The sequence below is a fragment of the Styela clava genome, chromosome 12, assembly GCF_964204865.1.
Source record: "Styela clava chromosome 12, kaStyClav1.hap1.2, whole genome shotgun sequence".
In the NCBI taxonomy this organism is placed as follows: Eukaryota; Metazoa; Chordata; class Ascidiacea; order Stolidobranchia; family Styelidae; genus Styela; species Styela clava.
In genome coordinates this window covers 10750576-10765298 of record NC_135261.1, presented here as the reverse complement: position 1 = coordinate 10765298, position 14723 = coordinate 10750576, and the positions used below count along the sequence as shown (strand labels likewise).

At 35.3% G+C, this 14723-nt stretch overlaps 2 protein-coding genes across 2 annotated transcripts; both read right to left on the bottom strand.

Moving 5' to 3' along the window:
• Positions 1-3: 3 nt before the first annotated feature.
• On the bottom strand, positions 4-837 carry LOC120329211 (mitochondrial import inner membrane translocase subunit Tim13-like). Its single transcript, XM_039395752.1, has one exon. It carries the CDS (start codon positions 797-799, stop codon positions 500-502), a length of 300 nt encoding a protein of 99 aa, XP_039251686.1. The 5' UTR covers positions 800-837; the 3' UTR covers positions 4-499.
• A 6850-nt stretch (positions 838-7687) lies between these two features.
• LOC120330345 (uncharacterized) lies at positions 7688-11105 on the bottom strand. The gene has a single exon (XM_039397253.2). The coding sequence runs from the start codon at positions 11013-11015 to the stop codon at positions 7704-7706; it is 3312 nt and encodes a 1103-aa protein (XP_039253187.2). The 5' UTR covers positions 11016-11105; the 3' UTR covers positions 7688-7703.
• Between the last annotated feature and the right edge of the window lie 3618 nt (positions 11106-14723).

Below are 14723 nucleotides of genomic sequence, written 5' to 3'. Positions count from 1 at the left end.
AAACTAAAAAAGAAAATAACAAACCACAAATCACATGAGGTGAAAACAATTCCCTATGGTCAAATTGTACTAACTAACACGATCAAATCTTCTAGTTAAATCTGTAAACAGATTGTTTTAACTCGGTCTTTATTTTCCCAATAAAATTATTAATGATTCAACATAATAGTACTCAATTGCATGTGTTCACATATTTATATTAAAAGCCATAATATTCCTTTCACATCTTTGGAACCATTTGTAAATTCTAAGATGAGTATATTTTGAGACAAGATGGCACATCGGCATATGTATCAGGCATATCCATTAAAGAATATACTAGACATTTGACTTGTCATTCAATTATTCAGTTGTAAGTACTGAAGTAGTAGCAGCAATTATTCAAGTAAAAATATACACGCACACATTGAAATGAGAAATCTTAATGAAATTAGTATATTCTGCAAAGCATCATCATTGATAATGCATAGCAACGAAAAATTCAATAAACCAAAGTTTATCACATCATATCTGCTTGTTGACGAATTTTATTTGTTACAGTCCTTGATACTGCGTTCCATGCTTCAATATATCTATCCACACATTTTGCTAAACATTTCTGTTGCGAGTTGTCGAGACTCGAACCAGGAGATGAAACACACATTTTAAAACATTTTTCATTGACAGTTTGTAATAACATTTCTTGATGTTGTATGGCTGTTTGTCTCTTTATAAGCTGCACACTTTCCATTATTGTCTGTCGATCAAGTTTTTGTCCGCCGGCTCCTCCTGAAGATCCGAATGATGAAAAGCTATCCATTCTCTAATTCTTGAATATTTACGATGTACTTGTCTTAATATGCTGTAAATTATGAGATAGGATAGGATTTACATTATTATATTACATATTACCATTCCATGTCGGGTGTGGAATTAGTTAGCTATTTGTTTATCTGTTTATGGAGGCATGAACTTGATGGTGGAGGAAGCCGTAACCGACCTGCCGACCAGCGGTTACATGAACCACCCTACGATGGCAAGGAGTCCAGCAATCGCCTCGCACATAACCATCCCCGCATGGGATTCGAACCTGCGAACCCTCGCAGAGTAATCAGAGGTGCGGTGGCGAGCGTCTTCCTACCGCTAAGCACGATGAGCCACACTGTCGCGCCAATAAAAAGGTTCGAAGACAAGAAGGTTGAGGGAAATACTGAAATAGGGCAGCGGGTGGACTTCACCCAAACCCCCCTGGAGGATAGGAAGGTTGAAAGAAAAATATGTACGATCAAATACCGCACCATAAGACTGCAAGACAGTCAAGACTCGAGATAATAGCGGCACGGTACCTTATCCTGTTATGTACTGAGGTACGGTAGCATAGTTAGTACCGTATTACTGCATTAGTATCAAAGCATTATCTGATAGATAAAGATAGTTTTTACCAGACCAATTAGTCTGCAGCTTAAGTTTTGCCAACGCAATAAAATAAGAGTTTCTTCATAATGTTGACATTGTCTTTCAGGCTTTCCGCTCCAAGGAAATAACTTGAGATCTCGCATAATGGCAAAATTAGGGGGCCAGCATTCAAAATGGCGGCGCCCATGTCTTGTGTTCATGTGGTTGGAGTCATATGCACCTATAACCGTAACCCTACTTGGTTGTGACAGCGACTTCTGTGGCATAAGACTGATAGATAGTTTATTTTGAAAACTCCACAAAACACAAACTAAAATGGAAAATCTTGGAGAGCAAGTTCAAAACATGAAAATTATCATGTGCCTGCTCAACAGCACACACACAAAAAAAAAATACAAAAAACACAAACTCATAGTTAAACGAGACTTGTGCCAGAAATACACAAACAAAAATACGCGAATGAATTCAATTTTCGGGATGTTATACTATTAAAACACTTGAGCTGATAATGATCAATTCAATCTTATATATATATAGCATATGCAATAATTTAAATGTCTTGCAAGGATAGAAATATAAAATTCAATTTTCAAGCTGTATGAAATATATTACACCAATGACATTAAACAACATGATGCGCAACTCCGGCATTTTTGTCCGAAGATCGTATTCGATAGCACGCTCCAATGCACATACTTGACGAGACGAAAACGAGCGGATGTGTGCTGCTTTCAAGGCGTAGCACGAATGGTGTTCGTGCCTGCTTTGACAGTTGTTGTCGATTTTAATGATATTTTTGAAAGTTGGGGTAAAAAGAAATCGGTAAAAGGTAAGGTGAATACTATTGTTGTATATCACACCCGGGCATCGCACTGTTAGGTACATGTGTGAAAGCCAGCCTTTGTCAAATACTACGAAGTTATTAATTCAGTACGGTACGTAGTTGCCCATTTGCCGAAATTACATATTTACTTACCCCTTATGGTTTCAAATAGTTCATGCACCTCCAGTTAGATTTTTTTAACCAGTGAGGATATATACTCATTGTTGATTGCTGCTCATTGTAACATACTATTACGCATTCACTTTTATTTGCGTATTGAATCAAAGTGTTAACAAGTTCACCTAACATTTCACTCATACCGGTCTATATTGTATAGTCTGATATCTCAAGTATTTGGAGCCACGAATGCTTGTAATTTTCTGACTAAAGCCTTTTATTAGTTGGTTTATATACCAAATTCAGTAAAATATTTTTTAAATAAAACATGAGATATTGGATTTATTAGCTTTTCCATTCTGAATCATATAGACTGCTTTATTTATTCTTAACGAAAATTAATAAATCTCCTCTCTTTCTTCAGATGTGAAAGTTGTGGACAAACCTGTCTAAGCATTGTGAGACTCTTGCAGCACAAGAGGCAATAGCAGAAATAGTAAGTATATCAATCAAGAAATTAAGCCGACATAAAGCAAAACTTTCAACTATTCGTCTAATCTCAATTTCCTATTATTTATTCACAGGACAACTATAGCAGACGGGGAGATATCAGAAGTCTGGCGACATATCAGTGACAGTGTGATTCCAAGAAATATAATGCATTTGAAAATAGAAAATTGCAATAGAAAAACAACCTATGGAGGCATGCAAAGACATTTGACCCTCCGGTAGAGTTGTGTATGGCCCCCACATCCTGCGGGGCTTGGGGAAAATAACTAAAAATTTCAAAGCGTAAGATTGCATAAGCGGTCTTATTTGTAAAAAGGCACAAAACACGCCAGACATACTTAAAACAGCTTTGGAAATGAGGATTACGGGTACCTCACTGCACCTGTGTTATATTTGGTTCATCAACTTTTGGTAGTACTATAGAAGAAATTCCGGAAGGGGTATAATCATCATTCATGATAAAATACTATCATATATTTTTTGAACAACTTCAATCTAGACCAGGGATCTCAAACTCGCGGCCCCAGAGAACTTCCAGTGCGGCCCTCGAACGTTTAACAATAATTGTAATAGTATTTTGGAAGTTTTTTTTTTTTTTATCTAAATGTAATAGATTTTTCAAACCTTCTAAAGTAAAAATTGATTATTCACACAGAAAACAATTTACTGAAAGTAGTTTTGGAATATTGATTTTTTTTGTCCACATTTTGACCCAATTAAGAATACACATCAAGCTAGCAAAAGAATACTTGAATAAAACACTTGAGTAATTAAATTAAACGCAAAGTACATGAAGAAGGTGGCATTTTCGAAGAAAATGGGAGTTGTAACATTTCTGCTCTTCACAAAATTCTGAAGCACATTGTTTAATTTGTCATATTTCCATCAATACAATCAAAAAACACAATAAGCTCAGCAGTCAATATGACAAATTCGAAGACCAACTTCGAACAGAAAATTTCCATGTGTTTGTATATTAATATAATTATACAACGACTTAGTTAATAAAAATCAATATCAATAATAATTCAAGCAATCCTATGCCACGCAATGTAGTGCGAAATGTCTTGTCGAAAAAATCTGTCATTTGTTTTTTTGCTGATCTATACATGAAATGATAAAAGTAACTTTTTTGCATTACTGGAATTAATTAAACATTCGTAAAGATCCAGATAAACCCATGATCATGTGGCCTCGTTAGTTAGAGTTGGTACTATAAAATCATTTCAGACTGGCCTTAGTATGCTGGTGACACAAAAAAGATGCCAAACGCCAGGACAAATGTAATTATTAAAACATTGAGTTTATACTGTAGTATTTTTGTTAATTTTAGGTTCATATATTTAGATTAAGTTATTTTTAGTGTATGTATTATTCTTTCCTTATTCAAAGCTTGTTCAAAAATGATTTTGATGGTTGTACATAGAATTTTACGATTTTTTATAATAAATACTGTAACTTGCAAATGTTGCAATAATAGTGGAATGCAAATATTAATATGTAATTGCATTTGAAATTGAAGAAAATAATAAAACTTAATCCAACTGTTTAGTTGCATCACAATATATGTCACAAATTAAAACCATCCTAAAAATATCTTTTAAGTATACATTATCAAAAACTGTTTGCGGCTCTTTTTACAATTTTCAAAATGCAATGCGGCTCTCGAAAACCCATGAGTTTGACACCACTGATCTATTCTAGACGATTCAAGCATTGCTTTGGGAAATTATATCACTTCAATTAAATTGAAATAATCTCGCTATATTAAATACAAAATCGTTGCTATCATAAAGGTAAACCAATTCAGCCACTCGAAATATACTGGCCTTCACAAAGCAATGGAGGCAAAATTGAGAGTTCATGAGCTATGAACATTTGTTCTTTTCTTTGTCTTGAACTTTCCATACTCCACAGCCCCCATTAATTTTTTTTAATTTTAATTACCATGTGTTGGTCATACATATCTTTAACTTGTATTTTCTGCCATGATGTATTATCTCAATGTGCCAAACTATTAATTAGTGTGCATATTTTGCTTCCAGATGACATAAATGTATTGTCATGTTTATTACCTCAGCTTGGAGTATTGACAAGAAAAAGGTACCAGTAAATTAGGTAAAAAAATTTTCAACTCATTGTTATGATCAGAATTCACAATCAATAGGAATTATAAACAGCCAACAATCAGTGAGAATTATATGCGAAATCCCTCAGAATAAATTTGTCTAAAATCGGAGGAAGGCAAAAAATATAGGTAGTTTCCATCCACACAAGCATTTCAAGAAGACTTGCTCGAGCCAAACTAAATGAGCATCGTCAGGTGATCGGTAAGGCTGCAAGTTGAATTCAGCCCTGCAACCTCCTGCATAGAAGATAATATTAATTAGTGGGCTATGAGCTAAATTCCTAAGTTTAAACAAACCTATCTACGATGCATTATGTACCAGCAATGTTACCTACGATTAACTGAATATGTCTAATAAATTCACCTACAAAAGCAAGTTCGATAGGTGCAAACTTTGTGTTATGGAATTGTATCGCAGCACAGTTTTGTATGACACCCTCTTTAAATAAAATTTCAATGCTTAAGCGCAAACATTAAAATTACTAACTTTGAACTTTGTCATTATCTGCAAAATGTTCCACACAAATCTTTCCGCTATCGCGTTTGTAATCTTCTCTGATAAAAAAAAAACGTCTATGATGTCCAGAATTGCTCTTTACAGCTTGCCTGTTATTCCAGCTTTCCAAGCAAGCAAAACTTCTTAGATATAGAGATTATTTTGTTTCGTTACAGGCGCAAAAAGTCAGGTACTATACGTAAAAAACACGCCGAGTAGCAAGAGCGAGCGGAAAACGGACGCGAAAGGCGACGAGAAATATGTGCATTGGAGCGTATCATGAAATACAATGTTTTGCCTGTAGTCTTATGGAGTGACGTCAGAGTTGCCTATCATGTTGTTTAATGTCATTGATTACACTGATACAGTAATATACTACTGTTGTAGTCTTACAAAAATGTTTTACCACATCCATGGTTTTTCCCACATACTTCGGTATATGAATATTTTTATTCTGTTTAAATGCTTGATCCAATATGGCATCAGTCCGCACCTCACCCTTCATACTGTCATGCTTAGGAATATAGATATCCTGTTACTTGATACATATTTAGGCTATGATACATGTATAACATATAGCTGTAACAACGAAAAACTCCAATGATGATAAAAATGCCCTTGAAATGACCCGAATATCATTTAGACCCGCACGAAAATAAGTTTCATGAAAGGAAACATTGCTTTCCAAAAATCTCGGAATCTTACTGAAATAAATCGCATTTTATTACACGAATGTCACGGATGATTTTGTAGACATGATGGTGCTTCGGAATCGGTTCTTGAATATGAAAAAAGATAATGTGGTCGACCAGTCAAAAATGAAAAAGCAGTGTTAAAATTTGTCGTGATAGATTCTCCACTACCATATTCTACTACTCACTTCTCATGTTGATGGTTTATTCACAATTCATATCAATTCACTGTAATGGTTTCTTTCTGATAACGAAATTTCGAAGTTAAAATTGCATTTATTGTTGCGACTGAATGTTTTCCTGATACCTACTGTAATGCGAACAAGTTATTTGAGCCTAGTAGATAAAATTGGATTTCATATTCATTCCGTGGAAGAGGAAAGTGATAAAACGGCTAAACGATATTGTGAACCACGGACTCTCGCCCAGTCTACCAGTCTATGTCGGGTATGGGATCAGATATCCTGTATATTTGTTTTCTGATGCATGGACTTGATGGTGGAAGACAAACCAACGGTTACGGGAACCACCCTTCGGCGCCGACGAGTCCAGCAATCCTCTCCCATATAATTATTCCCCACGGGATACCGTTCCATATAGAATATCAATGTGAACTCAAAAACTCAATGTGAAATTAAGCTGAAGGCCAAAAAGATGCAAAATCAATTTCAATTATTTGCTATCGTAATTTTTTTTTTCAAATTTTCATTTCCCGATCTCATAGATCATCTTTCGTATTATTAGAGGTCAATACTCGTGATATATATGCCAGGGCACTGACTTCGCGGTCCCCACCGTTTTAAAAATCGTGTTAGACAAAGGACAAAAATTACTAAAAAAACGGACCTCTGCGGAAAATTGGTTTGAATCTCAAAATTGTAAAATAAAATGGTTCGAACAAGGATAATATTTGCCAGATTATACTAAATTCTGAACAAACACGAAACTAGAGAAATTAAATACAACTTAATACTTGAATATCTGAGCAGAGACCAAGACTAGAATACCTGATCAATTAAGTATTGTTTAATTTTTTAGTAGTATCCAAAAGGAAGATCGCTCACTTGGAAGATCATTATGATTCACCACATAGTGAAACACAGAGAAGCAGGGAGTCATATTGCAATATTAAAAATGGTAGGCTACTATGAGGAAGTATGGCGAAAAGGTTGAACCTGTCCGTATTTCAAATTGAATTGCTTCTATTATCTGAGAGAAGTTATGTACACCCGAGCACAACATGTGGAAAAGGAAGGATAGCGTTTTTGACCCACTAATTACTATATCGTCCATGGCTAGGCATTAAGAAGTAAGGGAACACAATGAACTCCCAGTCGTGACCAAAATCTGATATACTTACGCATCTAAAGCTTTCCATGCGCCAATTTGTGTTACATAAGTGATAGTGAAATACGATTGATTTAACTTATTTAATGACAAGAATGTTATATCGAATAAAACGTCTTCCTCTTCTAAAGACATTTTCCTATTTCTAGATTGGACCAGCTTCAATAAGCACTCGAAAATGAGATAGGATTTCATTTATTGCCGAAATACGAATGGCGATTTCGCTTCTGAAAAATATTTTCTGTATTGGGTATTTTTTCTTTGTGAAGTCCCTCCAAGTAATTTAACATTTTCAACTCCAAAATTTACATCTCTCTGCATTCCGCTGCTTTTCACTAGTTTCTGGAATTTTGGGTCATAGAGGTTTGAATGTACGTCAAGTAGAGTAAACTTATGATTGTGTAATTTTTCACGTTTCAAAAATATTGACCCTCTTGCGTGTGATCCAGTTCCGCTATTTAGAAAATTTGAAATGTCCTTGTCTTGATGCTTAGGAAAATGTGCTGTCTCTTTATTACCAACAGGTTGTATTAGCAAACCTAACCCTCTGGATTTATTTTTTCCCGCTTTTGCTTTGCCTCTTTTGACAGGCGTAAAAAAGCTTGTGGGGCCAACTGGATGTGCTAATTTGACACCGGTGTGATATTGACTTTTTAGAAGACCTGTTTGGGTTTGCTCTGGAGGATGATGATAATCAGAGCCGTGTCCGCGAGTATACTCATCCGATGGCTTTCCCTCATAATTCCATAAAAACCCTGACAATATCCTCTTAGCTTTTGTATGATTTTCCTCAAAGGATTCTACTCTACTGATGGAAGTCAGTGATTCATCTGGTTTTTTCTTGAATGAAGAGAGTATAATCGACGTGTGATTATGTGGGAAAATCTTAGTTCTTTCTTGTGATGCTCTTGACTTTGCCTTCACCTTAATATTTTTAACTTTGTTGGCAATATTCTCACTGATTGCTTGAAACACCGAGTCGTTCGTACTTTTTTTAGCAATACTGTGAAGATTTTTATAAGTTTCATGTTGCTTGTCTATTTCAGTTTCGTATATCTTATTAGTCTCTTTCATTAAATTGAAAATAGTCTCCTCAATATATCTCATTTTGCAATTTGCCTTCTCTAACGAATCCATATCTTGCCATTCTTTTGAATGCTCTGAACAACTCGCATCTTTCTGTTTCTTTCCCATTTCAAGCTCTAATTTTTCCATGTCTTCTTCTGGGATGCATTGTTTTAGGCAATCGTTTACCTCTGACATCATTCCAGCCTGATTATTTACCGCATTTTTGACGTTACTGACATAAGTCGCGACTCTTGACGTCATTTCCTGCAAATGACAATCGATAGATCGAGCACTGTCTAACTTTTTTAATTCAATTATGTCAGGTATTTCTCCTTGAAGCATTTGTTCAATAACCTTTTCCATTTGACTCTCTTGAGCAGCTTCAGACTCGGTTTCGTAAAATCTCTGAGTCTTTGTTGGAGAGCCTGAATACATCCTCATTATGTCACTTTGAAGCGATAAACCTTTATTAAGTTCAAAGATGTCATCTCTCTCCAATGCAGAAAATTTGAGGGCTACTTCCACCCAGTCTGGGCCAATTTTCTCTGACAACATCTGACACGTTTTAGCTAAATCTTCTCTTACAGATAATGTCATAAATTGCAGTAAAGCTGGAGGTGATGTCTGACAACCTACACTATCTCCGACAATTTGACGTGGCAGTGGGGCATCCCCAATGGCAACATTCGGTGCCTTGTATATTTTTTGCACGTAAGATTCCGTCGTTTGTGTTTCTTGCGATGCTAATTTTTGAGACATTTTTCTTGCTGTTATAATATGCTCGCCGCTCTGGTGGCTATCATTCGTGTCAGAATTGGGCCTATTTCTGTTTTTTGCTTTGTATAATTTGTCTCTCAAACTCTCAATCTCTTCTTTGAGAGAAGCAATTAAATTTTCTTGTGACGATTGCACAAATGAATGTGTTGATGAAATCAAGCTTTTTGAACTGTTCTGGCTCATACAATTACGCTGCATTGTCCTGCTGCCCGCTTCAGAAATTGAATGATGAAAGCTCATGTCCGAATGCAGGGACACACTTGACTGTTTTCTCAACGATTGTTTTAGGCGACTAGTTTGCTGACTCAATTCATTTATTTTATTGTTTTTTTCTTCTAAGGTTTTACTTAAAACTACGAGATTCTGCTTAGCGTGCTTCAAACTTTTCTCTATATCTGCAAGAGCGTCCTCGTGTTCGGCTCTCGTTACAATTTCTCCTGTTTTCAGTGATTTTTCTAAATTATTTATTCTATGTTTCAACTGAGATATTTCCTTTTTCAATTTTCTGATTGAATCCCTCGCCTCATTTCGTTCATCTGCGGTCATAATCAATTCGTTGTGAAGTTTTTCGTAGTCTTCCGCCCATTTGTCCAGCATCTCTTTCTGACTATCAGATATTTTTTGCAGAGAATTTAATTCTCCCTTTTTCTTATCCAATTCTCTCAAAATCATATGAAGTTGTTCTTCAAACTGGTGCGCATGAGCCATGCCTTCTAGTTTCGTTTTTTGTATAAGATCGTAGATTTCTGTAGCTGCATTTTTAATGTAGGCGAATTCTCGATGACTTTCAGTTTTTTCATTTTTCTTTTGCTCTTGCAAACGCATTACTTCATTCCTCATTTGTAATTGTAAATTTTGCCTCTGGCGTTCCAAATGGTGAGTATCGTTTCCCGTAGTTTTGAGATTGCGAATTTTTTGTTTAAGAAATTTCAATTTATCCATTCTTTCTGCCACTTGTGACAACTCAGCACTGACAACTTCGTTATCTAGAACGTCCAGAACGGGGGAATGTGGTTCGTCGTCGTCGTCGGTTTCATCAAAACGGTCACGTTCAATCCAATCCTGTAAAGATTGAAGGGCATCGTTTGTTTTTTCAGGCAATTTGACTGTACTCATTTTACTAATATTACTCTCATCACAATATCTTTGTATCTTTTTGAAGCGACCTATTAATGCCGATATATTGATTCGCATCATGTCATCTTCTATGTCAGCAAGACCTTCTTCAATTTCGTTGAGCAATTCTTCATCTTCAGAATCTTTACCATCACTAGGTGCATCATAGTTTGTCATTACTTTATTGATTCTTTCTTTTATCTCGTTAATTTTCCCCAGTCTTACTGCCACACTCGGCCTGCGAACGTGCTGTCCATACTTGATGTGGTCTAATGATACGGCATCGTTTGCTATGAAGGGTGCCGTCAGATGTTTTCCGCCACGAGAAGATCGTCTTCTCATTAAATGTTCGGTAGCTATGATAGATCCTCTACGCGTTCTTGGATCAATCATTTTTGGGCTGTTGAATTCTGGTAATTTGTGTCTGACGTTAGACGTCTTTGAATCCCTTTTTTCAATTATTGATTTTTGTCTAACAACCGAAGGAAGTCTTTTCTCTTTTTTACCTTGTTTTTGCTCTGCATATTCGTGACCTATCCTCCACATTCTGAAATATATATTGTACCGCTCTGAACTTCTAACAAGTGATGAACATTTCCAGAAAATTCAAATATCCCTATTGCAACTTGTCAAAATATTACTATTATATATCTATATTTGTAAAAAATTGGCATAATACTGTCATTATGACGTAATAACTTGATTTCGCAGTGGTATAATGCAGGGGTGTCAAACTTGCGGCCCAATAGAACTTCCAATGTGGCCCTCGAACGCCTAACAATAATTGTAAAAAGTTTTTTCTCATCTAAGTGGAATACATTTTTCAAACCTTGTGTGAAATTGCTTATTCACACAGAAAACGACAATTTATTGGAAGTATTTTTAGAAAATTAATTTTTTTTGTTTTCAATCTGGCCCAATTATGGATACACTTCAAGCTAGCAAAAAAAAACTTAAGGAATTAAATGAAACGCAAACTACATAGAGAAGATGGTATTTTTGAGGAAAAATGGGAGTTGCAATATTTCTGCATTTCTCAGAATTCTGAAGCACATCGTTTAATTTGTCACATTTCTATCAGTACAATGAGGAAATACAATATAAGTAGACATTATCAGAATAAGCTCAGCAGTCAATATGACAAATTTAAAGATCAACTTCGAACAGCAAATTTTTATGTGTTTGTATATTATTATAATTATACAATAGTTACAAAAAATCAATATCAATCGCAACTCAGGCGGTCCTATGCCACGTAATGGTAGGAAATGTCGCGAAATGTCTGGTCCAAAAAGTCAGTCATTTGTTTGTTTACTGATCCATACAAGAAATGATAAACGTAATATTTTTTCATTACTGAAATTAATCGAAACTTCTCAACAATCCAGATTAACCGATGATCATGTCACCTGGTTAATTAGAGTTGGTACTGTAAAATCATTTCAGACTGATATTAGTAAGCTGGTCGCACAAAAAAGATGCCAAACGTCAGGACATATGAAATGAAAAAACATTGAGTTTATTCTGTAGTATTTTCGAAAATTTTAGGTCTATATATTTAGATTAAGTCATTTCCAGTGTATGTATTTTTCTTTCCTTATCAAAACTTTGTTAAAAATGTTTGAAATAGTTGTACATAAAAACTTAAGATTTTTTGCAATAAATACAGTAAATTGCAATAATAGTGGAATGCAAAAATGTAGGTGTATATGGCATTTGAAATTTGAGAAGAAAAAAAAACTTCGTTCGGCTGTTTATTTACGTCACAAATCACAATATATGTCACAAACTACACCCATCTAAAAATATGCAAGTATACATTATCAAAAACTGTTTGCGGCCCTTTGCACAATTCCCAAAATGCAATGCGGCCCTCTAGAACCCACGAGTTTGACACCCCTGGTATAATGGACGCTCTAGAAATTGCTCTCGGTCAAACGTAAATGGATCGTTCTTTTATTAGCGCTATTAACTTTGCATCTTAGCCTATTGTTAACGCATGCCATGAAATATATTTAATTGTTTGGCAAACTGTGTAATAGCTGTTTCCATGTTTACAATCTGAACGGTCACAAATATTTAAAATTTGGTTTTATATAGAACAGGAACGTACCATATGGTATCTGAAATGGCTCAAGATAACGAGATATTGGTTCGACGATATATATAGGACGCAGCTGAAGAGCTCTTCGCAGAGAGTTCTACTACTAGTTCTTGCGCTGGATAATTTTTCTCACCTTGGGTAATTTTATTCAAAATAAAATCGCATGTGAATATTGATACAAGTGATAATGTCAGGCTTGAGGATCGTAATCACAATTCACTTGAAATTTTGGATTTTTGGTTATATAAGTATTTCCAGTGAATACATTGAACAAATATATATCAAAAATTTAATTATCCCAGCATTCAGCTTTCCAGGTATAAAGATAAAATAAATAGCGTAAAATATAAAATTTATATGTTTGTCGAAGACCGTCAAAATGATTATGTAAATTATAAATATCTAACATAATACAAATGTACATTTCACAAAGAATGACGGAATTACACTTTTTATGGGCATCTGTACGGTCAGTTACGGCGACCAGATGTCGACTGTGTTCGGAATTGAAAAAGAAATAGTAACAATTATTACAAACGGTACAACGAATTTCAGAAAGATCTTTCTGTGGTTTCATCGCAGTGTTTGGTGGATAATTTAAGATGTTGACAATAATATCATCAATGTGCTTGATTACTAGTTTCAGCTTCGCGCAAGAAACAACATATGACCAGATATTGAATTTACGACAGTCGCACTCCCACATTTTGGAAGAATACAACAACGAGCAAGGTCAATCACATCAGCAATCCGCTAAAATTGAAGGTAACCAGTAGGCCTAACTTGGTAGTATCATATTCAATATAAAAATTCTCTTACTAAAGTTGTACCCTTTTTCAGAAATCGTGACAAATTTCCCTCGTGTAAATACATCATCCGGCATTGTCACTGGCGCTTCAACAAGTGAGACTCATTCATTCTGGCAAATTCCGTATGCACAAGCGCCCGTGGGTGACTTAAGGTCAGTATTTACATCCGCCCCAATCAATAAAACTGAATATGAATTCATTTGTAATTGATTTTTTAGATTCCAGCCACCCGAGCCTATCGTGACGCCCTTAAAGCACATAAACGGAACAAAAAATGATTTTCTACAGTGTTACCAATACGATGTAAATTGTGCCACGGTTCCACCCAAATTGTGTAAACTAAACGTAAGTAGACTATTTATGTTGACCGTTGAATACGGAGATATTGTTCGATTTAAACGACTAACTAGTTACAAATTCTTGTTGGACACAAAATGTGGCTATGGATTGTTTTGTTATTATGTTTTTGTTGTTAGTATTCTTCTTTTTCTTCTACTTGTTGCGAAAAAAACGTCTTTTTCTTCTAGTACTGGACCAATTGCTTTCAAATTTCTAGATTGTTGTTGACTCTGGATGGCTATTACTTTAATTTATTTATAAAAAAAAATTTGGACTTTATGGAATTCGCTGTTTCACTTCGAAGTTTCATGTGAGTAAATCAAAAATTACCAGTGGCGGTTTCGCGATCGCATGTCAGCGATCCCTGGTCAGGGGAAACGATAGTGTTTGAATAAGCTGAAGGTAGACTATCGGTACTGTAAAAGATTTGATACTACAGTAGTAACTCGAATCAACTGATATTTCGATTCCCCTCGAGATTAGATGCATGAATCATTATCGTCACATGACCTGGGAAAGACAGTTTGGGTACCGGTACTGAGAAGTTTCGGTAGCTGTTCCACTGTTCCAGATTTGTTAAGAATTTGATTTTGTGAAAATTGTGGGCACAGTATTTTGTTGCTTCCGTGCTCAAATATTTGAGCATTCATTTCTTGTTTTTAAGATGAAGGAAGATTGCTTGGTACTCAACGTGTTTTCTCCGGCTAGCGTTAACTTGTCGAATGCGGCAACTGCTTCTACTCAAACTCTACCAGTACTATTTTATATTCACGGGGGTTCTTTCAAACTCAATTCCGGAAATCAGCCTCGAATAGATGGAAGAGAACTCGCAAATTTCTCAATCACTGTCGTAATAACAATCAATTATCGCTTGGGTAAGCAAGGTATATTCTATCACTGAAAGGTCTTCACAGATAAACCGCATAGACCCGTAAGACATATTAAGTAAAGGTTTTTATATATACCCTTGATTGACGTAATAATATATTTATATATTTGCAT